This window comes from Balaenoptera borealis, assembly GCF_965194805.1.
Source record: "Balaenoptera borealis genome assembly, chromosome: 6".
NCBI classification, from domain to species: Eukaryota; Metazoa; Chordata; class Mammalia; order Artiodactyla; family Balaenopteridae; genus Balaenoptera; species Balaenoptera borealis.
In genome coordinates this window covers 44,193,745-44,221,286 of record NC_138863.1, presented here as the reverse complement: position 1 = coordinate 44,221,286, position 27,542 = coordinate 44,193,745, and the positions used below count along the sequence as shown (strand labels likewise).

General features: G+C 39.1%; 1 protein-coding gene across 6 annotated transcripts in view; it reads left to right on the top strand.

Annotated features, from left to right (window-relative positions):
• MFSD6 (major facilitator superfamily domain containing 6) overlaps window positions 1-27,542 on the top strand; it is a 73,008-nt gene that overhangs the window by 41,372 nt on the left and 4,094 nt on the right. For 3 of the 6 annotated variants that reach the window (XM_082397345.1, XM_082397350.1, XM_082397346.1), the window contains 4 exons: window positions 12,157-12,254; window positions 24,820-24,981; window positions 25,908-26,006; window positions 27,237-27,517. In XM_082397345.1, coding sequence (XP_082253471.1) covers window positions 12,157-12,254; window positions 24,820-24,981; window positions 25,908-26,006; window positions 27,237-27,517 — 640 coding nt within the window. Of the gene's footprint in view, window positions 1-9,121; window positions 9,198-9,255; window positions 10,581-12,156; window positions 12,255-24,819; window positions 24,982-25,907; window positions 26,007-27,236; window positions 27,518-27,542 lie in introns of those variants that run through there. The other 3 variants (XM_082397348.1, XM_082397349.1, XM_082397347.1) reach the window with 3 other exon arrangements.

The following is a 27,542-nucleotide window of genomic DNA, read 5'->3' as shown; positions in this document are numbered from 1 at the left end:
GAGGCAGAAATCCTGTCCTGCCTCAGCATTGATACCTGAGGCCTCTGGGGCTACATCAGTAGAAATGGTCTTTTGGTCCATTTCATCTCAGAACACAAAATTTTGCTGGGTAAATTTTTCTTTTGTGATCCAGGATATTGGGCAGCCATTGAGTGGCATTTGTTTTTCTACTTTTCTCTTACCTCATTCCTACTAGTCATTCATCAAAGTTTAAAATATTAACCATCTTCTAAAGTCAACTCAAACATACACCCAACTTCCTTAATCCAAGTGCACAGCTGCTACCAGAAGCATAACTAGGCCAACACAACCAGTCCCTGTCTCCACTGGTCCAACCCAGAGGCGTTTCTTCAAGTCCGTGTCTAGGTTTTGACTTCACGCAGGGGCCTTGGTGTAGGAACACCGCACATTGTTATTACCTGCCGAAAGAGCCCTAGGGCAAGGGGGCAGGGACCTTGACCTTCCACTGGCCCACTAACGGTGGCCCCATTCTACCTCTCTGGACCTCTATTTCCTTGTCTCTCTAAAATAAGAGGATTGGACTTGATGTTGTGTCTTTGTTTAGTTCTAACTCTAATGATCTAACTTTTTACTTTGCTTGGTTTCAGTATGTGAAAAACCACACATCAGATCTCACCCCCTCCCTGCCCACCCTGCCAAGGACTCAGGCTTTGAATGGTTTTTGCTGATGAGTCAGAAATGTACACAAAGCCATTCATGCCACCTCATCCAGGCCATGCCATGACAACAGACTGTCTAGCCAGTGATAGGGGATGTGATTTATGATAGCAGTCGTTGGGGTCTGTGTGTAGAGAATTTTGTTTCTCCAACGCCAGCTGACTTGAATGGAAGTTAGAATCCTAAACCTTAGACATTTCTCCATGTGCTGGCTCAGACAGAATTTGTAAAAGACTTGGCTGCTCTTGGTGAAATATGTGCACTGTATTTAATGGTAGTTTACACATTTGCAAGATGTTTGCAGTTTTTCTTGACGTGCTTATTTGATCTTTTCAAAACCCCTGTAGTATAGCCCGGGCAGTTAGGACCATTCCTGAGAAAAATCCACTTCCAGGATGCCTGTGCCCTGGATTCCACCACTTCAGCCCCAGGTGCAGCGTACGTCCCACTGTGCTGCCCCTTGTGAAAACACATTTATTAGCACTGTTTGTCAAAGCCTTTCATTTTACACCAACCTCTGGAAAAGTAAATAGCAATCCCCTAGATAACGTAAATGAATAAATATAGTCAGATTGCGTTGTACAAAATGCTAACAATCCTCTGCTAAGGGCGCAGATTCACTCTCTGACTTTAGAGGCCAGAGAAGCTGCCACTGGTATCACAGGCTCCATTTCTGGTCCACAGAGTTAATGGCTCGTGAATAAAACAACAACAACAACAAAAAAAAACTGGCACTCTTTACTAAATTTTGTTTCATGTTGGAGTTTTAAGTAGCCTTGGAGGTCATTTTTGTGAGCTGAATTGTGTTCCCTGAAAATGCGTATATGTTAAAGTCCTATTCCCCAGTGCCTCAGGATGTGACTGCATTGGAGATGGGGTCTTTAAAGAGATAAATTAAAATGAGGCTGTTAGGGTAGATCCCAATCCAATATGACTGATGTCCTTATGAGAAGAAGAGATTGGGACACAGACACATGCAGAGGGAAGACCATGTGAGGACACAGGGAAAAGTTAGCCATCTACAAGCCAAAGAGAGAGGCCTCAGAAGAAACTAATCCTGCCAACACCTTGATCTCAGACTTAGAGCCTCCAGAATTATAAGAAAATAAATTCTGTTGTTTAAGCCACCCAGTCCGTGGTATTTGTTACAGTAGCCCTAGCAAAATAATACAGTCAGGTAGGCCTAGCTTCATCCCAGTTTGGTTCACTTCCCCCTAATCCTTGGCAGATTGTTACTAAGCCTTTGTTTGGCCCCTTCTAGTGATATGGAACTTGCTATCTCACAAGGTAGCTAAGATCTTGTGTCACTTAGGACTCTTTCACTTGAGGTGGCAGAAAACCTTACCCAAAGTGGCTTAAGCAAAACAAGGAGTATATTGTCTATCTTAAAAGTCTACCAAATGGCCTTAGGTGTGGCTTTAATCAGGTCTCAAATGATGTGATCAGAGCCTAGTCTCTCTATCTACTAGCTCTGTCTCCTGTTGGGTAGGCTTCATTTCTAGGCTTACACCGGAGGTCCCAGGCAGGTCCACATCTTCCCAGGATCAAGTCCAGTTGAAAAGAGAGAATGCCGCATTCCCTTAGTTTCTGCTTAGCAGCTAAAACAACAGTATTGTACTGACTGCTCTCAGGTATGACTTTGGGCTAACACAGCCCACACCCTGTTCAGCAGTAAAGCCCTTCACATATTTGAATGTCCCTCCTGCCGCTTTGCTTCTCCAACTCCCTCAGGGATTTTCCCCAGAATATCTTATCCCAGACTCTCCCCTTTTTAATCTTCCCCCTCATTCAGACTCCTTTCTTTTTTTTTTTTTTTTTTTTTTTGTCAGCGATCTCCTAATTGTACCCACTTCCTGCTGTGGTCTGGCCAAAGTCAAGAGCAGTAGGATTATTATGTCCTTTTGGTTTGGTCATGATATTCCTTCAGCCTGAATTTTGATGAACTTGTTTAGTTCCCTCAAATTTAGCTTACGGTCAACTAAAACTCTTGAGGCCTTTTTCAAATTAATTGCTATGACAACTGTCAATGATTCTTGTTTGGAAATTATAGAATTTGTATTTTATGTATACCTCAGGCCATCCCATGGAAAATTTTTAAACAAAATCATGGTGTATGTGGGTGTGTGCTGTATCTGTATGTGTGTTTGGTCATTTGACTTTTACCCTAATGGAAGGTATAACAACAAAACAGCATATTGTATCTTTCAAGTGGTTGGGTTCCATTAATCAAGGTTCTATTTTGTTTTAAACATCCTTATTTTTCTACCTAGAGATAAACACAAGCTAAGAAAAAGTGGGCAGATAAACTAAAAGAGCAATGCAAAGATGTAAATATGGCCAGGAACCAGCACCGTGACCCGGCTGATGGTTACCAGTATTTTTATACTCTTAGCTTAGCTTACCAGTCATTTGAAGAGGAAAGATTTGAAGGCAGCAAAATAAAGAATGACTTAAGACCAGCAGAGACTGAGACTTCACTTTTATCTTTTCTTTTTCTAGCAGAAAAAAATAGAAGGAAGTATTAGTAGCTGCAGAAAACATACATAGCTAGATGAATATTCTTTTTCCCCCATTCACTCTTCTGATATACAGTGTGGTTCTTATTCTCTGTTCTACAAAGATGGGTCAGTGGCCAGCGACATACACCTGTTTGGCGATAGAAGCTTGGTGGCTTCCAGGGTCTCTGTTGGTGATCCCTTTGGCTATGCTGTGGTTGGTATGGCAGTGCCACTGACTCTTTGAGCTTTGTGGCTTACATGCTAACTCTTATTCTGGTGAGATAGGCTTGTGGGTACCCAAGATCCTTGTTATCTACTTGTGCACATGTGTTGAGGATCCATTTGGTGCTTCAGGATGCCCCGCAAAAGCAAACTATAGTCAGCTATTCATTGAACTACTCCTTGTCCACGTAAATGACTGAATATTTATCTTCGAGCATAGCCTGTTAACATTAATCAAAAATATTGCCAAATGTGGACGTCCATTTTTTTAATCATTCTATTTCTAGGCCTCTTTTATAAGTCAATTCATTCTTTCACATACCCATCACTTATTCCTATACCATGATCAAGTATCTTATTATACATATATATATAATTACAAGTATGCATATATAATTACCAATATAATAGGTGCCTACATACACATATAATTACAAGTATAGTATATGCATAGTTTACATTTATATCGTGTTCACTACCATATGCCTGGCACTTAACACAGAGTATGTTCGTTCAATAAATATTTGTTGTGTGATGTTCTATTTAAAGTATGTATATTTTCCCTCTAGTCCATGAGTATTTATTGAGTGCCTGCTATGTGTCAAGCACACGAGATAAATCTGAGCCAACATAATATGAAATAGACATCATTTTGCATGGAGCATACAGTCAAGTTGTCAATGTACAGTTACAACTGAGATAAGGGTTATGAGGAGAGGCACATGATGCTGTGCTCATGTATAAGGAGCTGAGTGAGATCTGAAGGAGGAGTAGGAATCAGGTCACAGGTAGGGATGGGTGGGGACAGTGGCCCAGTGGGTCCACTGGGAATTCATGTGGCTAGAGGACAGAAGCTAGGCAGCACACTGTGCCAGATAGTCCACCAAAAAAGATGTTTTATAATAGAATCTTTTTTTTGGTTGTTCTTAGCGGTTTTGATTCAAAGGTTCCCATTGTATTACATATAGTACTTTCTGATGATCCAAGTGGCTCTTGAAGCAAATGAATACTTTTCTTAAGTTTATCTCTACAGACTGCCAATTTTCTTTGTCCAGAAAGAACACAATCATGGCAATGCTGAATATTTCATGCGCCTTTCTTAACTATTTGTATGACTCTTTGACTTACACCCAATCTTGTAACAGATTCAAAAGATAGAAATAATATTGAATATTAATTAAGCTAGAATGTTGTATTATTTTTAAACCAAAATAGAAACCCAGATAATGATCCCTTCAGGTTGGAAAACCATGGGTCAAGCATCATATATCGTTTACTGTGCCTATTTATAGCTACATGAAGCACAGTGACTAATCTTTATTCTTTGAGAAAGTAGATATACACATGGGAAGAAATTCAAGAGTTCTAAAAGATATTCAGTAAAGTCTCTCTCTCACCTTTGGGACAGTCCCCCAGCTCCACCCCCCACCCAGAGCCCATCAGTGATATGAGGTTCTAGTGTCTTCTTCCAGAGATAGTCTCTTCACATGTAAGTGCATACATGTGTATGTAACTCTCCTTCCCTGACATGAGGATTACAATGCTGTACTTACTGTTCTGCAGTGACTTTTAGCTCGCTTTAGGTGACAGTATCAAATAGTTAGTGGTTGGTGGATTAATGATAAGATGTAACGAACGTATTCACAACTTAAACATTTTGAAACACAAAAATATAAAAACATTTGCTAATCTTTGGTTGTAGGGCCAAACCTTTTCTTTGAAAATGATTCTGTTATTGGGGTTATGATTTCCATCAGTTTTGGTTTCTTTTGTGTGGAACACAGACATAAAGATACTTTAAAAACAATTTGGGTACAGAATTCTATTAGTTTTTTTATTATTTTAACCTAAGTTTTTAATGGTTGCCTTCCCATGCCTAATTTGATAGTTTTTTCCCCATCTTTTAAATGCTTATTTTTACATGATTTTCAAAAAGTACATAACTCACTATGCAAACTCAAAATCGACAGAAATACACTCCTTAGACAATGAATGGTCTGTAATCACAAATCTCCAAGGTAACCATTGATCATGGTTTGGTGTCTGTCTCCTTCTAGATTTGTTTAGGTACTAATATAACTTGAATATGGAGACACACACACACACACACACAGGACATTTTATGATACAGTGACCAGGAAGCCTTTGTTTTAAGGGACTTATCTAGTGCTTCCCAATAGGAGGTGTTTAGAAATGTTTGAGGGGGCATTTTAGTTTTTTCAGAGACTGTCACTTAGCGCCCAAGGGCCAGGATCCTAAACATCCCCTGGTGAATGGGTGGGTCCCATATGATAAAGAATTATACCATCCAAAATGATAGTGGCCCATCGAGAAACACTGTTTTCATGAGAATAGTGCTTCTTTTTGTCCTCATGTTTTACCCATTTACATCAGATTATATTAAACTACTTTACTATAATTCACTGAGCACTTGAGCAAGGCAGGCTCCTTTTGAGTACAAGATGAAAAAGACACAGTCCTTGCCTCCCAGGAACTCACAGTCTTCTGTGTATAGCACTTGTAGATTGTGACAAGTACCCTAATGGAAACAAAGAGTATAACAGAGGAAGAGTTATACCTGGGGACATTTGAGATGGTGAGATAGGATCAGTTATACCTGGGGACATTTGAGATGGTTTCTTAGAAGAGATGAGCACTTTCAAGGGTAGGACTCTCACAATCAGAGATACTAGTGCCCAAAGTCGTGTCTTGGAAGAAGGAACAGGTGTGTCATCAGCTCTGCCACTTCTAGGTAAGCACTGGCCATGAGGTGTGGCAGCTCCTGCCACATGTTGCTCAGGTCATTGACTCTTGGCCACGTCTTCACTCTGTCTGGTTGCTTTTGCTACCACTGTGGCATGAGAAGTGTCCCGTGATGGTAGCTCGGGCCCTCTGCTTAGGGTGGGAATTCCAAGGAATGCCAGCTAGGATCCGTTCAAGCCAGCCAGCCCTGGGTATGGGACACAGGGTAGAGAGGACAAGAAAGGGGAGGCAGGACAAGAGATTCCAGACAATGACAGTAAAACCCTATTCTGCTACGGAGAGGCAGAGAAATCCTGGGAGGACACCCACAGTGACATTACATCATGCAGGTTGGTTGGGAGGAGGGGGATGAATATGAAAAAACGGTAATTTTCTAGACTAAAATTTAAGTCTTCAAGGCATAAACCTTCTATTTTAGTTATCTTCTAAAAAGTTTGGATTTATATTTTCCTCCCTTTTAAAGCTGACAATCAGGAACATCCTCTTACTCTAAGGTTGTCAGTATTAGGTGATTATGCTGGAAATAAGCTTCATTCTTGGGGAGGAGGGCACTGCTTACACTGAATGCTCACTTTAAGCACCAGAATCCTGACCTTAATTAGCAGCTGATGTCTGCCTGCTCTGGAAAGACATCTGTAGCAATATCGGAAAGGACTTTTTTTTTTTACTGACAAGTTCATATAGACCATAAAAGGATGATCTGGGAATGATGGAACCCAGCCTAAGGGTGAGTCCGTATACTGTTTACCATACAGAAAACCTAAGCTGATTCATATATGAGGCAAAGAGTAGACTGTGCTCCAAGTATCTGGTACTAATGACCACTTCTTTCCCATTAGGAACTGGTGTTCCTAATGAAACTCTAGCTAGGTGACATTGTCCTCTAGCTGAGGACATTGTCCCAATGGTCTGTAACCTGTCAAAATATTACTTTCTGAATCCTGGTTTGTTGCTAGTCTGTCTTCGACTCCACCCAGCCCTGGAGCAACACTTCTGTGCGTTGGAACACTGTGTCCTTGTGCGAGGGCTTGCACCACAGGTTGAGCGCATATTCAGACTCCATCTGCAAATACTCCATGTCTGGTTGATAAGAACCATCCTTATCCAGGGCATTTTGTTTTCATCCAGTGTTTTTTCTTTTTTGAGGAACTTTTCTGTTTCTCCATTAGAGGCTTTGCAGCATGCTTGCTGCCAATGACTCATTCGGCTGAGAATGGGTTCTCTTTGCCTGGTGTTGCCCTTTCATCTCATACATCTGAGAGCATTGCAGGATAATCCTACTTAAATCCTTCTCTGTTGCTCATAACCTGTATTGTCTCTGGAATAGAGAATAATTTCCAGATTGGATCTGGGCTGGAAAAGTTCACTCATCTCTTCATAAATCCTAAGACTTTGATCCTTCTTATATCGTTCAAATACCCTCTCTGCCTGCAAAGGCTTGAGGTTTTATGGTTAACCTTTCTATTGTTCCCTCCTCCTTTGTCCATTTGCTTCTAACCCAAGTGTCCTGGGACCCCCCAGGGGGTAGCTAAGAACCTCTCCTTTGTGTAGCCATAGCACTTTGTGCAGACCTCTTAGGGTATTGTATTTAATTTATTTGCTTCTGTGCCTGTCTCCCCACTAGACTAAGTTCCTTGCAGGCAAGGAGGATTTCTCTTCATTTTTATTCCCTTTCAGTCCAGCACAGTGTATGTTACATAGTGGTATCTCAGCTAATGTTTATTGAGCAAAATTCATGTTCTTTGTAATTTAGAAATGTTCTCAGGGGTTATTCAGCTATGTTATAGATGGTTTAACTTAGAAAAGTAGGGCATCATAATTAACCCACACTCTGTTAGGAATTGCAGGATGACTCACAATTAATTGCTTCTGTATCTTGAATACTGTCTTTCTGAAAAACAAAACAAAACAAAAAAAACAAGTACCAGTTTCATTATAAGATAAGCACCAATCAACTTATCCTGTCAACACTGTGGGTTGTGGTTTTGTAAGAAATTAGAAACTCATAAGTACTTTTCTCCTACCATTATATTTTGCTCAAATAAAGAATCAAGGAGTTTGACAAGTGATTTGGGTTTTCCATGGTATAGTGTTTTATGCTGAATCATTTGTTCCTTACCAATTGTGTTCTTTATAGATGTTATCTACAACACCTGTTCTAAAATTTTCTTTATTTCTTGTCTTACTTTTATACTTACTGACTTCTTGTTGTGAAATAGGAAAGCAATGATGTTGTTTCTGAGCTGTTTCACTATAGGTGTTCAATGGGTCTCTGTATGTCACTGAGAGGCATTTTTCAGACTATTTTTCTGTATTTCCAGACCTCTTAATGCTCAGGCAAATTCTAGGACTCCAAAAATATGCTCTATATTCAGCATAAAGAATTTGTCCAGAAGATGATCTAGTAAAACATATTATAAATTCCTTTTTATTAGCAAATCCTTAATTTCATGAGTGTGCATGTGTTCATTTCCTAGGGCTGCCATAACAAAGCACCACAGACTGGCTTTAAAAAACAGAAATTTTATTTCCTTACAGTTCTGGAAGCTAAAAGTCCAAGATCAAGGTGTTGGCAGGATGTATGTCTTCCGAGGACTTCTCTCCTTGGCTTTTCTTCCAGTGTCTTCACCTGGTCTTCCCTCTGTGTCTGTCTCTGTCCTAATCTCTTCTTATCAGGACACCAGTCATGTTGGATTAGGGCCCACCCATATTACATCATTTCACCTTAATCACCTCTTTAAAGGCCCTATCGCCATACCTAGCCACACTCTGGGGTACTGGGGGTTAGGACTTAGACCTTCAACATATGAATTTTGGAGGGGACACAGTTCAGCCCATAACAGTGAATACTACGGCAGTTTAAATATCCTATTCAGATATTAAAGAGATTCTTAGGTTGCTGCAATACTTTTCAGTGATTATTCAATAAATATGTTGTCTACTTCTTTCCCTTTTCATAGATCAAAATGCTGCCTTCCTTTCTGCTCATCATTTTACACTTGCTGATTTTTTTAAGCCACCGGCTTCGCCAGAATGGTTGGTGAGGGAGGAATGCTAGTGTCCTCTCTTTTGGAATTCTGGGATAAAAGTTTTTATCAGAAAAAAGAAGGATACTTGGACACTTTTCTTTAAAATAATAATAAGAATAGTAATAATTATACCTTTTATTGAGTGCTTATTATGGGCAACTCACTGTGTTGTAATTATCACAAGCCTGCAGAGTTGATGTTGTTGTCTACTTGATATATAAGGAAATTGAGGCTCTAAGAGATGAAGTAATTTGCGCTGGATACTTCTTATTTTGTGTTTTCATCTTTACGGCACCTGTTTGGTCCCAAAGAACTATCAGTTGTGAGATTAGAAACATGGAAAAGAATTGAAAGGTATATCAAGCTCGTAGTCACTGGGCTGGTTGGTGGCAATCCGAGACCTAAGGGTCCAAGAGATTACAGACTCCAGTGGCTGAATTCCACATGGGTAGAGAGAGGTTTGAAGGCATAGCACAGCCTACCTCTTACGGGTTACTTAGGGCCAGGCCCTGTGGACTGTGGCCTGGATTGAATAGCGGTTGTCATGGTAACCCTGATTCGGGAGTGGGCTCAGAAGAAAGGTATAGGATAGGCAATATGAACACAAGGAAGATGTAGTACCAAATCTTTTTATGATGGGATTATGGGCAAGAATTACTTGGAGCTGCTTAGAATGAGCTAGATCAGTGGTTCTCCACCTTTGGCTCAGTATCTGAATAACCTGGGGACCTTTCAAAAGCACAGAGCCTGAGTTCCAATTCTAAAGAGCCTTAACTGAGGGTGGCATGGGCCTCGACACTGTAGTTTTTAACAGTTGCCCGAGTAAATCTGATGTACAGGCAGAGTTAATAAGAACTAATGAGCTAGGTCAGAGGTTGGCAAGCTATGGCCAGGGGCCAAATCTGGCCTGCTGCCTGTTTTGTAGGACCCAGGAACTAAGAAAGGTTTCTATACTTTCAAGTGGTTGAAAAAAAAAATCACAAGAAGAATACTATTTTGTGATACGTGAAAATTACATGAAATTTAAATTTCAGTGTTCATAATTCAAATTTTATTGGAACGCAGCCATCCATGCTTATTCATTTACATATCGTCTGTGGTTGCTTTCATGCTACAGCAGCAGAGTTGAGTATTTGCAAAAGACCTACAAGACCTATTTACTATATGGCCCTTCATAGAAAATGTTTGCTGACCATGAGTTAGGCTAAGTTGATGTCATCAGCAGGGCTGCTTTAGAATCTGGAAGGAAACATATTTGTGTAACTTGTGTGTTTGTATAGTGTATTTTGCATTTTAATCTCCTGTGGGCTCTTTGTTGCTGTTTCCTAGCAGAGGGACCCTGGCTGATGGATTTATAGCAAGTTGGTTCAGCAAACTTTTTATCAAACAGGTTTGAAACATACTTTTTTCTTCAAAACATACAAGTAAAAAGAGCATGAAGTCCAAAGAATATGACAACCCAGACCTTTTCGTTATTGAAGAGCTCCTAAATCCATTCTAATATCCATTTCCTATCCCATCCCCACCCCCTCAACCCTTTTGTTGTCTTTCCCCATATTTCTTTCTGCTCCGTATTTGCAGTTAATACCAGCTGGATGCCTCAGGGCATTTCGTTTCCTTGATCCAGTGTTGGAAAAAGAGGACACTGTTTATAAGAATGATTTTAATATAAAAATACAGTTGAGCAAGATTAGGAAAATACCACTGATTGTCAAATTGGTTTATTTCTTTTACCTTCTAGTTTTCATCCACTTGGATTTAGAACACAAGAAAAGCATTAAGGTTGGGAAAATTAACAGAAAATGGAAAACAACCAAGAAAAAGAAACCCCCTGGGTTGTGTTTTTTTTTTTTTAGAAGAATTAATTCCCTCTACAATTTTTTTTAAATTAATTAATTAATTTATTTTTATGGCTGTGTTGGGTCTTCATTTCTGTGCGAGGGCTTTCTCTAGTTGTGGCAAGCGGGGGCCACTCTTCGTCGCGGTGCGCGGGCCTCTCACTATCGCGGCCTCTCTTGTTGCGGAGCACAGGCTCCAGACGCGCAGGCTCAGTAGCTGTGGCTCACGGGCCTAGTCGCTCCGCGGCATGTGGGATCTTCCCAGACCAGGGCTCGAACCCGTGTCCCCTGCATTGGCAGGCAGACTCTCAACCACTACGCCACCAGGGAAGCCCCTGGGTTGTGTTTTTGTAAAGAGAAGTAGCCACCGTTTGCTTCCAAACCAGCCCGTCCAGTTCAGAATGAGAGAGATCGTAACCTTATGCTTGGATTCACCATTTTAGGCCTTTATTTTGTTTTTACTCATAATTTTGGTGGTGGTGATTGTGAGGGTGAAAGCTAGAGGCTGATATATATTTATCAATTTTGTAAGCATGTGATATCATGGATTTTTTTTTTTTAAATAATGAACTTGTATCAATTGAACTGATAGGAAAAAGTGTTTGATTTCCAAATAGTTATTATTCATCGTTGGATGATAGTTTTCAATGACCTTGAGAGTCTCTTTGTGAAACTGCTTGGTGTCTTGGGTATCGCAAGCAAGGCCACATATTCACGTGTTCTCATTTTTAGCCGTTCTTCCCCCATCATAGTGAAGTGGCTACAATCCCAGGCATATTTACCCTACAGCCACCTGGAAGGAAGCCAGCAATGTCATTACAGATGGCAGTATGCCCAGACTATCTTAAAAAAGCATCATCTCTGCTACTAATTAAGTTTCAGGAAGGGTGATGTTTGCTTTTATATTAATAAGCATTTTGAAAAGGCCGAGAGCAGATATGTTAGAAGCAGTTTTCTTATTCCTAAGAGTTCATGGTTAAATTTAATTGTCCTTTAGCTTCCCCACTTCTGAGTTTGGAACACTGTCTGCTGGATGATGGATGTTTGGGGCAGGGGGAAAACTAGGTGATATTTGCATGTTTTGTATCTCTACCAGAGCCTCAACTTATTTTCCTTTGCTTTTTTTAGGGTTCTGTACATTGGCCTGGCCTGCAATACGGCTCGCTATATTTATATTTCCTACCTGGAAAATGCCTGGACTGTTCTCCCCATGGAAGTTCTTCAAGGCAAGTTAACAGTTGGAATTAGAATTATTTTTCTACTTGAGTTATGACTACATGAAAGTTCAGTGGCCTTCAGCATCTGACTCTACAAAGGAAGGGCAGAGGCACTGTTTTATATGAGTTTGAAGTGGTTGTGAAGGAACAGGTTACGTCAGGGGGCTGGTTCTTCAGTTCCTCTGAGTGTTCTGTGTTTGTTGAACCAAACAAAGCTGGATTATTTCCCACACCCTTGTGATTAAACAAAGAAAGAGGAACTCTGCAATAAACTCTCATGTACAACTGTTAGGTGTACACATCCAAAGGTGGTTTTAAATATAAAAGGATTTATATTTTAAAGATTTTGGTATTTTTGTAGGTTAACTATACTTACTGCAAAAAAAAAAAAAAAAGGTTGTCATAACTATTTTATTTCTTCAGTTACTTTGATCACATCTAGTGATTTGTAACTAAAGCTTTATAGTCAGGCTGTTGTTTTCCCATGCACCTTTATAATCTTTGCTCAAATATCCTAACCTGAGTTCTTCTCTTTGCTTCACTGGACCCTTCAACATGTAACTTTGAAAAAAATTTCTTGCCATGTGGCTTAAGAGCAGTGAGAGCATTGATTTCTATTCATTAGCTCATATAATCCAGACTGTATCCTGAGAAGTTCTATTAGCAGCTTGGCTAAACCATTTGGTGATTGGCATTATGATTAAAATAAAGGTTCAGGATAACATCATTGGAGTTGAGGTCTTCCGGGGCCGCCCAGGCTCCTAAATCATTAATTGTACCAAACAGTCTATGACTATATACAATTTTATTAGCTTTATAGATTGCCATTATTATTTTCCCTAACCCTGAGGATGCAAATGCCGTACAATCAACGTAATTCTTTATCATAATATCTAAGATGAAAGACTCACAATTATATATCTAAACAAAATGTATAAAATGCAAAAGCTCATTCACCAAATCCCATCGTGGCAGTGAAAAAAAAAACCTATCCTAATGAAAGGAGACATAATTTATAGTCACATTAAAATTAAAAAATTCAAATATGTACACACTTTAAGGGTGCTTTTCTCAGGTCTGATGCAGTGGTATAAATGATGAAAAGAGATTTTGTTTATAAATATATAGAAAATGGAAATTTGGTCTTACAATAAGAAATTATTGTTTGTAATAATTAGAACTCTTGAATAGTCTTGAGGTGGGGCATACATCTCAGTATTGTGTCATGTAAGAAAAACAAAGCACAAAATATGAACTGCAGGAAAGAAATGTGCAACAACAAGGTATAAGCAACACAGCCTTAGGGGTTCCCACCTCTAATTCTGACTCTATTCTATGAGGCAGGGTGCTCGCCTGACTTAACTGCTTTATTTATTGGTATGACACCACGTGCAGACTCTTACTTAAAAAAAAACAACAAAAAACAAAATAACTGGTATACCTGTTATAATAATACATGAATAATACATGCATATACCTTTTTCTCTCCTTTTAATTTAATATGAATTAGATAAAAAAGGATGGTTTGCCTTAGTGACTTAAGAAAATAGAGCAGGGACTTCCCTGGTGGTCCAGTGGCTAAGACTCTGCACTTCCCAGTGCAAGGGGCCTGGGTTCGATCCCTGGTCAGGGAACTAGATCCCACATGCCGCAACTGAAGATCCTGTGTGCCGCAACTAAGACCCGGTGCAGCCAAATAAATAAATAAATATATATATATATATATATATATATTAAAAAAAAGAAAAGAGAGCAAAAGAGAGAAGCTTTTTTAAAACAGTGGTTAAAGAAGACATTTATAACAAGAGAAGAATTTTATAGGAGGGAAAAAACAAATGCTGTTGCGAATCGAAAACGTCTTTTTTTCCTGTTAATTTATTAAAGATACGTTAAATAGCCGCCAAGAGTCACGCAGCATGCTGAGTGCTGGGAATATAATTAAAAAACAATATATTAACTTAGACCTCAAGGTCTCACTGTCTGTTCTGGAAGCCAGATGTGTAAATACATAATTGCTACCCAGTGTGTTAGATGGATTAGATGGAATCAGAAAAATGTGCCAGGTAACAGAGAAGGAGCTCCATGGAGGGAATGATTAGCTTTGTGAAGCAGAGAGTGGGAGGATGATATTATTTATTTAAATTTTATTTATTTATTTATTTATTTTTGGCTGTGTTGGGTCTTCGTTTCTGTGCGAGGGCTTTCTCTAGTTGTGGCAAGTGGGGGCCACTCTTCATCGCGGTGCACGGGCCTTTCACTTTCGCGGCCTCTCCTGTTGCAGAGCACAGGCTCCAGACGCGCAGGCTCAGTACTTGTGGCTCACGGGCCCAGTTGCTCCGCGGCATGTGGGATCTTCCCAGACCAGGGCTCGAACCCGTGTCCCCTGCATTAGCAGGCAGATTCTCAACCACTGCGCCACCAGGGAAGCCCTGGGAGGATGATATTATTAAAAGATTCCCCAAGGAAATCACAGATAAGCTGGATTTTGAAAGGTGATGAGGACCCCACCCGGTGGCCTAAAGAGAAGCAGATATTTTGGCACAGAGAAGAGCCACGTGCCAAAGCACAGCCGTGGAGAGCGGAATGGCATCTCAGGAAACCTGAGTGGGAGGCTTTGGCTGGGGCTCGATGGGTTTGTCATCCTAAGCTGCTCACCCAGTACATATTTGTATAATATGTATTTATGTGCACCTTAGGGCAGTTATCCCTGCTTCCCATGGCAGGCTGCAGTTTATACCTCTGTGTTTCATTTTATTTCCCCCGTGCCAGTAGAAACCTAGTTACTGATCTGAAGCTAGTAAAAAGGGGCAATCTGTAAATACGGAGAGTCTCCGCATCTAACACAGGGCTCTGTGACCAGTTCCGCAGAGCTCTTTGCGTCTAAAACTGGAGGAGACGGTTTCATTCCCTGGCAGAAGTGAGTGCTGAGTGTTTTGGCTGTACAACAAAAAATCCCTTGCCTTTGTTTGACCCATGCCCACCCTACGGAAAACAGTGGATTATCTATGTGGAGTAAATCCTGTTTCATAGGAACACACTTCTGACTGAACAGGTTTGTTTTTCCAGTCTGAATTCTTCCAAATTTACAAGGCTCATCCAAATGACTTTAAAGTCCCTGTGCTTAAGGCAGCTGTACTTAGGATGCAGTAAAACAAGAAATGATGACAAAACATGGCATGATTTAATTACAGGACAAGCCCACTATCATGATAGATGCCCCTTAATCCCTTGACTGGAACTGCTACCTGATGATTTCCAAAGACCCAGCCTTAGGAGGGGGAGGGTGGGGAAGCAGGACACGGACTCTCATCACTGATGGTCGTGACACTGAACAGTCAGCACTTCCACTCTTTGATTCCGGCCCCAGCGCCACACAGAAGGTCTTCTTAAAAAATAGAGGTGAGGTCTAGCTCTTCAACCTTTCACCCCGTGCCTCATCCCCAAAACACCATGAGAACTGGTACCACCTAGTGGAGCAACGGAAGGGGAGGAGACAAGGGATGTGCTTTATTCCGTATCTCTGGCTACTCATCTCTTCCTCTTTGGAGTTACCTGTAACTGACGGAGGAAGATTCCTTGTTATCCTTCATTCCCTGAAGCTCTTGGTAGTCATCTCAGCATTTGTCTCCTCAGGCTATGTTGGTAATAATTAGCAGATGGGATGGGGATAAAGCAAATTTCCTCCTCTCTAGACCCCTAGGAAGGAGGCTATGTGGGTATCTATTTTGGGGTCAAGGTAAGACTGTTGGAGATTATTAGGATGTTTCTTTCCTATGATCTTTCTCACATTTAGTAGCCAGTGTCTCTTGCAGCCTTTTAGCCGTTCACTTGTCTTTTGCAGCAAACATGTTATTCAGTAGGCAATGGGTGCCACCATGTAAAGAAGCAGAAGATGTATTTCCTACTCATAAGGAGCCTGTAATTTATTTTAAAAAGAGACAGTGGGTCTAAGTGCCTAAAAGCATTGCTGGGTGCAGTGGAGGGATTAGGATAGTTTATATTTATTTATAAGATCTCATTTTAAGAACCCACGTGTTTTTCTCCTTTACTTCTGCACGAGAAGCATTTAAACATATTCTTGATTGTGATCCGGAGTATACACTTCTGATAAAAATCAAAGTCAAATTTGTTATGCTCATTTTTATGCCGGTGTCTGTTGTGAATCCTTGCAAGACTTTGAGATGAATGTGATTCAAATTATTTTTGCTATTAAAATGTATTTAAGGAGAGTAAGGCCAGACCAGGGCTGCTGTAACTAAAGAGGTCCTTTTGTGGTACTCAAATTAATGGCTCAAGCACTGAAGGGTGAAAATGAGGTCTGTGTCGCGTCCTTCTCTGCAGGTTGCTTGATCGGTAGGATCCAGGTTAAGATTATGATGAAAGATAGTTTTTTAATGTCGCCAGTAGGAAAGCTTGAACTGACATTTATGGAGCTTTACTCTCCTATTTAGTATGCCTGCTCAGCCCGGTGAGAATCATGTTTTCCTTCCTCTCATGTTCTGGAAGAACATGGAGAAATTATGAAAGCGTTACAATGTAGCCCTTATCTGACAGTGGAAATTCTGGCCCTGATTCCAGGCTGTTATCATCCATATGGGAAATTTTCTGTCTGACTTAACCCTTAAAACACAAGTAGCTTGTCGCATGAATATATAAGATATACAAAATGCTCTAAGTTTAGTATTTCAGTGAATAAATTGGCATACGGATGTCATTGATGTTACTGCTAAAGTTAATTTTTTTTTTTTTTTTTGGCTGTGTTGGGTTTTCATTTCTGTGCGAGGGCTTTCTCTAGTTGCGGCAAGCGGGGGCCACTCTTCATCGCGGTGCGCGGGCCTCTCACTGTCGCGGCCTCACTTGTTGCGGAGCACAGGCTCCAGACGCGCAGGCTCAGTAGTTGTGGCTCACGGGCCTAGTTGCTCTGCGGCATGTGGGATCTTCCCAGACCAGGGCTCGAACCCGTGTCCCCTGCATTAGCAGGCAGATTCTAAACCACTGCGCCACCAGGGAAGCCCTAAAGTTAATTTTTAATCAGAATAGTCATAAATTGTAATAGAGTAGTTTTCTTCTTTATCATTCCCATGCTTTACAGTTACTAAAAGTTCTTATACAGTCTCTTAAAAATAGACATTATTTTGTCCCTTCAGAATTCATTTTAAATATCTTCTGCTGCAACAATCCTTTTCTGGCAAACTGCATCTGACACTTAGCTCTTCCTTTTCTGAATTGTTCTCAGAGTTATGGACTGTGTTACACAGTTTAGCACTTAATTGTTACCCAATTATTTTATTTAACAAATACTAGTTTTACTTCCTGACTTAGTTTTAACCCTTAAGTGCAAAGACCACGCCTTACAGTTTTTGAATTCTCCAAAGAAGCATGCATACAGGAAGATATACTGTAAATGCTCGTTGTTTGATTTCACAGTCCCCTGCAAAATGTACTATAGTTGATATTTTCTAATTATTAAAGCTTTTGAATAATAGAGGACGTTCTACCTCAGAAGCTTATAAATATGTGAAGGAAAGCTGAAAACTAAGTTTAAAAGTTGAATCTTTAATATGTTAGCTTTTTCCCTAGGATACCATCCTGCCATCCATTGCACACTTGTAAAAACAGCAGTGTGTTTTAATCATTTACTTATGTCCCCACCTCATTCTACAAATTATTTGAGACAGCTTACCAAAATATGCAGTAAGCTGGAAACCATAAAGTGCTCAGGCTTGAATTAGACTATCTTGTGTTCCAGCTCCCCTACCTATAAGCTCTGTGTCCTTTAGGCAAGCTGCTTAGTCACTTTAAGCCTCTTAGACTTTTGTGCTACAGAATAGGCTAATATGAGTATTAAATAAACTATTCTATGCAAAGTATATAACATATTACCTGGCACATAGTTAGCCTTCAATATTATAAGGTAAAGAGTTATTTGGGGCATATAAAAAACTTGATATTATGTGTGATGTGAACTCTTTTAGGAGGGAGGGGAAGAAGGTAGTAAGAATGTACATTTTTAAAAAATTGACAGATTATTGGGCATGTTTGATGTTATCAAGAAAACCTCTCAAATTAGATGATTACATTTATTATAGAATACTTTTAACAGTGGTTATGAGGATGTATAGTATAGTACTTAAGCACTGAAGTTCCGAGCTTAGACACCTTGGGTTCAAATCCTGTTCCACTACCCTGTTGTCTGTGTCACTCTGAACAAGGCACTTTAATCTCTCTGTGCCTTTTTGGAAAATGAAGAAAAAAATGGTACCTATTACTAGGAAGAATAAAGGAGATAATCTATGTAAAATACGTAGCACAGCTCCTGGTAGAGTAAGCTGCTATAATAATGTTATTAATGAGAGAAATTAAATGTTAATCATAATTATTTCTAATGGTTCTAGGTTATTCAAATGTAGTGTATTCACAAACAGTTAAGGTCTTGGCAGTAGGTGGTGTGAAAATATCTCTGAGTTTCTGTTAGCCTTGAAGGTAATCCCGAGGGACCCCAGTAAAAGTAAGAAACGACTGAGAACCGAAGTTTCCATGACCTATGTGGTCTTTGAGCGTTATTTGTTGTCAGTTAACATATGGTGTTGAATTGCCACTCAAAATTATCAGTAGTTTTGTAACAAGTAGCCAAGGAAGAGTTAATAACATATTGCAAGGAGAGTCAGTTCATGTGCCTTTGTTACTACTGTCAGTCACAGAGGTAACATCCTTTTATTCTTACTGTTTGATCCACCAACTTAGTTACCTCATACTAAAAGGTTTAAAAAGGTATAGCTCTAGGGTAAACACATTTACCAGTGACACAATACATTTGCTTATTTATTTCATCATGTAGAGAATAATCATCTACTCCTTTTTCACAGTTCTCTAATAAAAGGGAAAGAAGTAGAAACATTTTCTTTTTTCTGCTTATGATATCTTTTACCCTCTAAATTTTAAAGGAAAGTTGTTTTATACTTAAAATACAATTTTACAAATACGGAAAATGATGGAATTTTTTTTTTTAGATTTCTAGATTGCTTTATTATAGAGGACCAGAACACAAGTGTAGTAAAAAGATTGGCAAGAGTTTCAGATTATTAATATGATTACTAGGTTGCATATTCAAGTTTAAGAACAAGAACCAAAACTCCACAGTTGTCATTTGTATACAAGGTATTGTTATCAACCCAATCCCCTCTTGTGGATTTACATTCGCTAGTTCTTTTCTAGGAAGTAATATGGATTCTTCTATTTACATGATATTTTGAAATAAAGGTATTTCAGAGAAACCAATTTTAATTCTACATCTACCCTGGAAAATGTTGGAACATACAAGCCAAATGGCTTTCATTCTTCTGCTTTTAGTACCAGAGAAAAAATTTTTTACTGAATGCTTTCCTATTTTTCCCTTCAGTTAATGCCCTGAGTTGCTTTAAAGAATGTAGTTTCCAGTGATCTAATCAGTCCCAAAAAAGCAACGAGGAAACTCTGGAATTCTAACTACAGAGAATCTTTTATAACTGCCACTTAATACCAGCCAACAAATTTTAACAATAGTTTAAAAGTATCCTAATTTAAGTCATCCTGCTGGAAAATGCTTTAATTATCTTAGAAGACTCAAAGGTTTAGAAAACCCTTAGAATTAAAAAAAAAAAAAAAGAAACCCTATTATTGGAAGATTTTTTGTGTGTCCAAGCCTTCACATTTAAGAGAATAACTGCTAGAATTATATTTGATCTAGAATTATAGCAAAAATATATTTGTTACTGTTTTGGTCACATAAATACATAGACCCATCTTTGCCTACTTGTAAATCCTGTAATTGATTGCTCAAACATAGACATAACAATAGACTTGGTATCACCATTAAAGTTAATTGACAACCATTTGATGTGGTTTCAGGTCTTTGATGATTCACCTTTAAGAAATAATTTCCAAAATCTATGCTGGATGTTACTATTGAATCTAACTAATGTTGAATAAATTTCATTTTATTTCTCATAATATTTTTGAGTTTCTTCCTTAGTGTTAATGAAAAACTATGCATATCTGAAAAGAAATGGAGTTAGCAGCATCTTTAATCTATTCCTTAAAATATATAATATTTTAATTGTGTACTACTGTGTCCACATTTACAGTTAAGACTCTCTCCAGGCATTATTCAATTCTGAGAAGGCTGGCATTATCTAAAGTACTGCAATTGTTTAGTCAGATAAAGCAAATACTTCATTTGAATTCTGTGGAAATTAATTAAGTGTGCATACTGCCTCTTCCATCTTTCTAGTTAAAAAACAGCCTACTTGAAATTATTACTGAAACATATAAGAAAAATTATTTTGATATTTCTCAGTTTACTATAGGGCATATAATCTAATGTACCCAGTGAAAATAGTGTTTATTCTATTATGGATCTACTTAAGTAAAATCATCCTGGTAATTTGATTATATGTCCGACATTGTGAATTTTACCTTGTTAGGTGCTGGATATTTTTGTATTCCTACAAATACTCTTGAGCTTTGTTCTGGGACACAACTAGATTACTTGGAACTAGTGTGATCCTTTTGAGTCTTGCTTTTAAACATTACTTAGATGGTACCAGAGCAGTGTTTAAACTAGGGCTAACTCTTTCATAATACTAACACAAGACCCTTTTGAGTACTCTACCAATCCCAGGAATCATGAGTTTTTCCAGTTTGGCTGGTGGAAACAGGTATTATTCCCAGCCCTGTATGGGTTCTGAGGAATGCTTTCTGTAATGCTTTTGGGTGGTTCTTTCCCTGGCTTTGGATAGTTTCTATACACGCTCTTGCTAATCAGTACTCTGCTGAATACTTGAGGGAAACCATCTGCAGATCTCTGGAGTTTCTGTGAAACTCTCTCCTCTCTGATACTCTGACCTGGAGCTCCAGCTGCCTTGGTCTCCCCAGACTGTCAGCTCCATCTCCTCAACTCACCGGTTCCCCCTCTGTGCCCTGCAGCTTTCAAACTCTGACCAGGCAGTAAGCTGGGGCTCCTCATTGTTTCCCGTCTCTCTGAGATCACTGTCCTTGTTGGTGATGGCCAGTGTCTTGGGAACTATTGTTTCATATATTTTGTCCAGCTGTTTGTTGTTTCAAGAAGGAAGTAAATCCAGTCCCTGTTATTCCATTTTGGCCAGAAGCAGACTAATGTCAGATTAAATCTTAAATGAATATTAATCTTTCAGTTTAATTTTCCGAAACATAGGTTAAGAATTTCTGATGATATTATCTCCAAATGAGATTATTTTTCAGGAAGCAAGTCCAAGACTTAATCTAGGCAGAACCAGATGATCTCTTAATTCTTTCTAGCTATCTATAAAACCTGTTGTGACAATATCTTCCTATTACATTTATTTTCCTTATTAGTTTTTTGGCTGCGTTGGGTCTGAGTTGTGGCATACGGGATCCTTGTTGAGGCATGTGGGATCTTTTTCGTTATGGCATGCAGTCTGCTTGGGTTTTTCTCTAGTTGTGGCATGCAGGTTTTCTCTCTCTAGTTGTGGCACGCGGGCTCCAGGGCATGTGGGCTCTGTAGTTTGTGGCACGTGGGCTCTCTCACTGGGACGTGCGAGTTCAATAGTTGTGGTGCATGGGCTTAGTTGCCCCGCGGCATGTGGGATCTTAGTTCCCCGACCAGGGATTGAACCCACGTCCCCTGCATTGGAAGGTGGATTCTTTTACCACTGGACCACCAAGGAAGTCCCTCTTCCTATTACACTTAAAGCAGTGCTCTAATAAAGATTTAAATTCATACAATGCACAATTGCTGTACATTAAAATAATGATCAAATTTTCTTTCACCTGTTATCTTTACCCTCCCCTCCCTGCCAACAAATGGTGAAGATATAATGAAACTGGTAATGAGGCATTGTAAATAGTCTCTACACTCTTGGAAAACAAATTGGAGCTGTATATTAAAAGGCAAAAAAAATATTATATCCTTTGAATCATTAACCCCACTTGTAGAATTATAGCCAATGTAAATAAGATATGTAAAAAGCTGTATTTCCAAAAATGTTAATCATAGTGCTAATTATCATGGAAAAAATGGGAAATAATCTTTTAAAAGTGAAGTACAGTTGATTTACAATACTGTGTTGGTTTCAGATTACAGCAAAGTGATTCAGTTATATTTTTTTCAGATTATATTCCATTATAAGTTGTTATAAGATACTGAATATAATTTCCTATGCTATAAGTAAATCCTTGTTGCTTATCTACTTATGTATAGTAGTTAGTATCTGTTAATCCCATACTCCTAATTTGTCACCCCTCCTGCCCTCCCTCTCGCTTTTGGTAACCATATGTTTGTTTTCTATGTGAGTCTGTTTCTGGTTTGTATATAGATTCATTTGTATTATTTTTTAGATTCCACATATAAGTGATACCGTATAGTATTTGTCTTTCTCTGTCTGATTTACTTCACTAAGTATAATATTTCTAGGTCCATACATGTTGCTGCAAATGGTAATATTTCATTCTTTTTTATGGCTGAGTAATATTCCACTGTGTGTATGTACATATATATATATATATATATATATATATATATATATATGTATATATACCACATCTTCTTAAGCCAATCATCTGTTGATGGGCACTTGGGTTGCTTTCGTGTCTTGGCTATTGTAAACAGTGCTGCTATGAACGTTGGGGTGCATGTACCTTTTCAAATTAGAATTTTTTCTGGATATATACCGAGGAGTGGGATTGGTACCTCTATTTTTAGCTTTTAAAGGAAACGCCATACTGTTTTCCATAGTGTTTGCACCAATTTACATTCCCACCAACAGTGTAGGAGGGTTCCCTTTACTCCACACCCTCTCCAGACTTTTTAACGATGGCCATTCTGACCTGTGTGAGGTGATACTTCATTGTGGTTTTGATTTGCATTTCTGATAATTAGCAGTGATGAGCATCTTTTCATGTGCATGTTGGCCATCTGTATGTCTTCTTTGGAGAAATTTCTATTTAGGTCTTCTGCCCGTATTTTGATTGGCTTGTTTGTTTTTATGATATTGAGTTGTATGAGCTGTTTATATATTTTGGATATTAACTCCTTGTCAGCTGCATCATTTACAGATATTTTTTCCCATTTCTTAGATTGTCTTTTCATTTTGTTGATGGTTTCCTTTGCTGCGCAAAACCTTTTAAGTTTGATCAAGTCCCATTTGTTTATTTTTGCTTTTTATTTCTTTTGCCTTGGGAGACTGATCTAAGAAAATATTGCTACGATTTATGTCTGAGAATGTTTTGCCTATATTCTCTTATAGGAACTTTATGGTGTCATGTCTTACATTTAGGTCTTTAAACCATTTTGAGTTTATTTTTTGTATATGGCATGAGGGAGTGTTCTAGTTTCATTGATTTACACGTAGCTGTCCAGCTTTCCCAACACCACTTGTTGAAGAGACTGTCTTCTCTCCACTGTATATTCTTGCCTCCTTTGTTGTAGATTAATTGACTGTACATGCATGGGTTTATTTCTGGGGTCTATTCTGTTCCGTTGATCTATATATCATCTGTTCTTAATGTCAAAATAGGTACCCAGTAAGAGGTCAATATCCAAAATATATAAGGAACTCTGACAACTCAACAGCAAAAACCCAAACAACCCAATTTGAAAATGGACAAAAGACCTTCTCTAAAGAAGATTTACAAATGGCCAAAAAACACATAAAAAGATGATCAATATCACTAGTCATTAGGGAATGCAAATCAAAAGCACAATGAGATACCACTTCATACCCATTAGGATTGCTATTATAAAAAAACACAGAATATAACATCTGGTGAGATGTGGAAAAATTGGAACTCTTGTGCATTTCTAGTAGTAATGTAAAATGGTGCAGCTACTGTGGAAAACAGTCCCTCAAAGTATTAAATGTATTATTATCATATGACCTAGTAATTCCACTTTTAGGTATATACCCAAAAGAACTGACAGCAGGGACTCAGATACTTGCACATCAGTGTTCACAGCAGCAGCATTCACAATAGCCAAAAGGTGGAAACAGCCCAAATGTCCATTAACAGATGAATGGATAAACAGCATTACAAGGCTACATATCCTTTAGCCTTAAAATGGAAATTCTGGCACATGCTACAACATGGATGAACTCTGAAGACATTGTGCTAAGTGAAATAAGCCAGACACCAAAGGACAAACACTGTATGATTCCACTTATATGAGGTACCCAGAGCAGTCATATTCATAGACAGAAGGTAAATGCTGTTTCTCAGGGCCTGGAGATAATATTGTTTAATGGGTGCTGAATTTCAGTTTGGGATGATAAAACAATTCTGGAGATGGATGGTAGTGATGGTTGCACAACACTGTGAATGTACTTAAAGCCACTGAACCATACACTTAAAAATGTTTAAACGATAAATTTTGTTATGTATATTTTACCACAAATAAAATATTTATCTTTATTAGGTATATATATATGTGTGTGTGTGTGTATATATTTATGTATCTAGTTAAGTAAATAACTCATGTTCCAAAAAAGAGTAATGTAAGGAGTGCTGATCAGTCACCCTGTCCGCTTCTCTTCCTCTCCAGGAGTGACACACGCGGCCATCTGGGCAGCCTGCATTTCTTATCTCAGCGCCGCGGTTCCCCCAGAGCTGAGGACGTCTGCTCAGGGTATCCTGCAGGGCCTTCATCTGGGTTTGGGGAGAGGTTGTGGAGCCATGATCGGAGGCGTGTTAGTCAATTATTTTGGTAAGAATGGTTTTCTCTTTTTCCTTTTCTTCTTTGATGAAAACTTACAAATTTTTTTAGCAACCCCTCAATAAACACTCAAATTATTACCGAAGATTGCCAGAAGCTAAACTCCATTGTTCATATATTCTCTTTCTAGCTTTCATGGTAGTCAAAATTGCAGAGCAGTATGCTTCAGTAGTTAAGATGATTAGAGCCAGCTTGTAACCGTGCACGCTTCTCTGACAGCTTAATGCGATGCTACACGGATACCTCAAAGGAGCCAAACAAATGAATAATCACATGTGCTTTTGGTTTGAAGTAAAGTACCCTAAACCTGCTGATAATAATGCTAGAGGAAAGAGAGTTCATCATTGTTGTTCCATCAGAAGATTTTTGAACCAAAAAAATCTAACTATATGCTGGCTTTGGTAATGTCACTGCATCTGTGATAACACAGTCTGTCTGCCCTGTCATATCTCCCTTATTGGAAATACAAGGGCGGGGCTGAGGTGGAGATGGCATTATTCTGCTCCAGGAATCTTGACTATTCAGGTCCCTAGAAGGTGGGCTCAGAGATGTCTGAATTTATAGCACTACCTGAGCTCGGCTGTTCTAATTACAGATTAATAAGGTTGTTTACTATATAGTTAGATAAATGGTCTTTATGAAGAGAGCACCAATGAATTTTAAAAAGGCACTCGGAGACAGTCCTTTATTTTATAAATGCAGTTTTAAAATTTGATCAATGACAGATATCCAGTACCAGCACTTGGGTCTCTTGACACCTACCCAGACCTGTGCTTTTCCTACTATAGGAAGCTAATGGCCATTTGCCATTCTTTGCTCTGCTGCCTTTGCCCTGAACTTTAGAACATTGACAGTTTTGGATGAGGGCTGCCTGTCTTTCCGGGAATCACTCTACGGAGTGCTGCTTGTTTCCACAGGGGCTGCTGCAACCTTCCGAGGAATCGGCATGGCCTGCCTGGTGATCCTCCTGCTCTTTGCCCTGATCCAGTGGCTGGCAGTGCCAGATGAGGAAGAAGGTAAACACGTGCACTGCTCCCTCATGGTTCTAAAGGTTGAAGCCATGGGGGATTCTACACACACCCCTCAGAAACCCAGAGGTGGAAACAGAGTGTACCACAGACCTGCATGGCTAGATTTTCTCAGTGGTGTATCAGTGAACTCATGTGTACCATTGCTGGAGAGAAGCCACTTGCTATGTTGAAAAGAATACTGGTTGTTTTAAGCAGCTTGCTTTTGTTTTGCTTTATGGTACAAGGTACTGGGGAAAGTACTGGTTTTAAATTTCTCTGTTATTCTAAAGAGATTTAAAATTTAAATCAAATACATATAGGATTATACAGTAATTTTACTATTAGGGATAGGAAGTGGTATTAATCTCTGTGCTTTTAACCTTCATTTGATAAAAATGTCTAAACCTTAAATGTGAAGTTGTCCCTTAATTAGGCATGGCCTTCTTAAAAGTATTATACAGAAAGAAGGTTATATCCAATATAATGTGTTGATGAGGAGAACAAGCTTTCAACTTTTTGGGGGAATCAACTTTTTTTTTCAATGAAGAAGGCCAACCATTAAAACAAATATCCTTTCTCAGCTCTTGGGTCCTGGAACAGGGCTCATCTTCTATGGCGTCCTGTCCTTTGAGGAGCATTTGCCTCAAGTACCCAAAGTGCTTCTGTTAAGAGAAAAACTAACTAGTTACAGAAACCCCAGAGACAGATTTTAATTCCAACAAGTTACTCAGAAAGAAAGACCAGTACTGACTTTTCTTATTCTTGTTCTTTTATAATCCTGACTAGATATATCTCTTACGCAGCTTAGTCCATGCCTTCAGTAAAAGGCCAATAAAAGCAGCTACTGTGTGATTTTTCCTATTTTGATGCTTATCTTTAAAATCTCAATCCCATAAGTGGGCCTAAAGGCAACATTCACTATAACCTATGCCCCACAGATGTTACATACGTTAACTGAACCAATACATTTCATAAATAAATATAAGTTAATGTCTATTAAGCCCTGTAAGGAGACCCTGGAAGGTAAACATCACATTCATTTGCTCAGTACTTGCGCCAAGTAGAGAAGCCGCCCTTGGTACACAGCAACTTATCAACGTTCCCAAGCATACTAGAATGGGCTTACCGAGGTTGTCCATTTGTTCAGTTTTTATTATTTATTTATACATACATACATACATCTGTTTAAATATGTAAAAACTCTGAGAAATGATTTAAACATGGTTTTCTCTCCAGACAAGACGATGCTGGCAGAAAGGATCCCTGTTCCTTCTAGTCCCGTTCCCATAGCAACCATCGACTTAGTCCAGCAACAGACAGAAGATGTTCTGCCACGCGTTGAGCCCAGACTTCCACCCAAGAAAACCAAGCACCAGGAAGAACAGGAGGATGTGAACAAGCCAGCCTGGGGGGTCAGCTCCTCTCCCTGGGTGACCTTTGTTTACGTGCTCTACCAAATTAAAGAGATGATGCAGCTAACAAGAGACAACCGTGCTTCTGAGATACAGCCTTTACAGGTAAAAAGTTCCTCTGCTGCCCTGC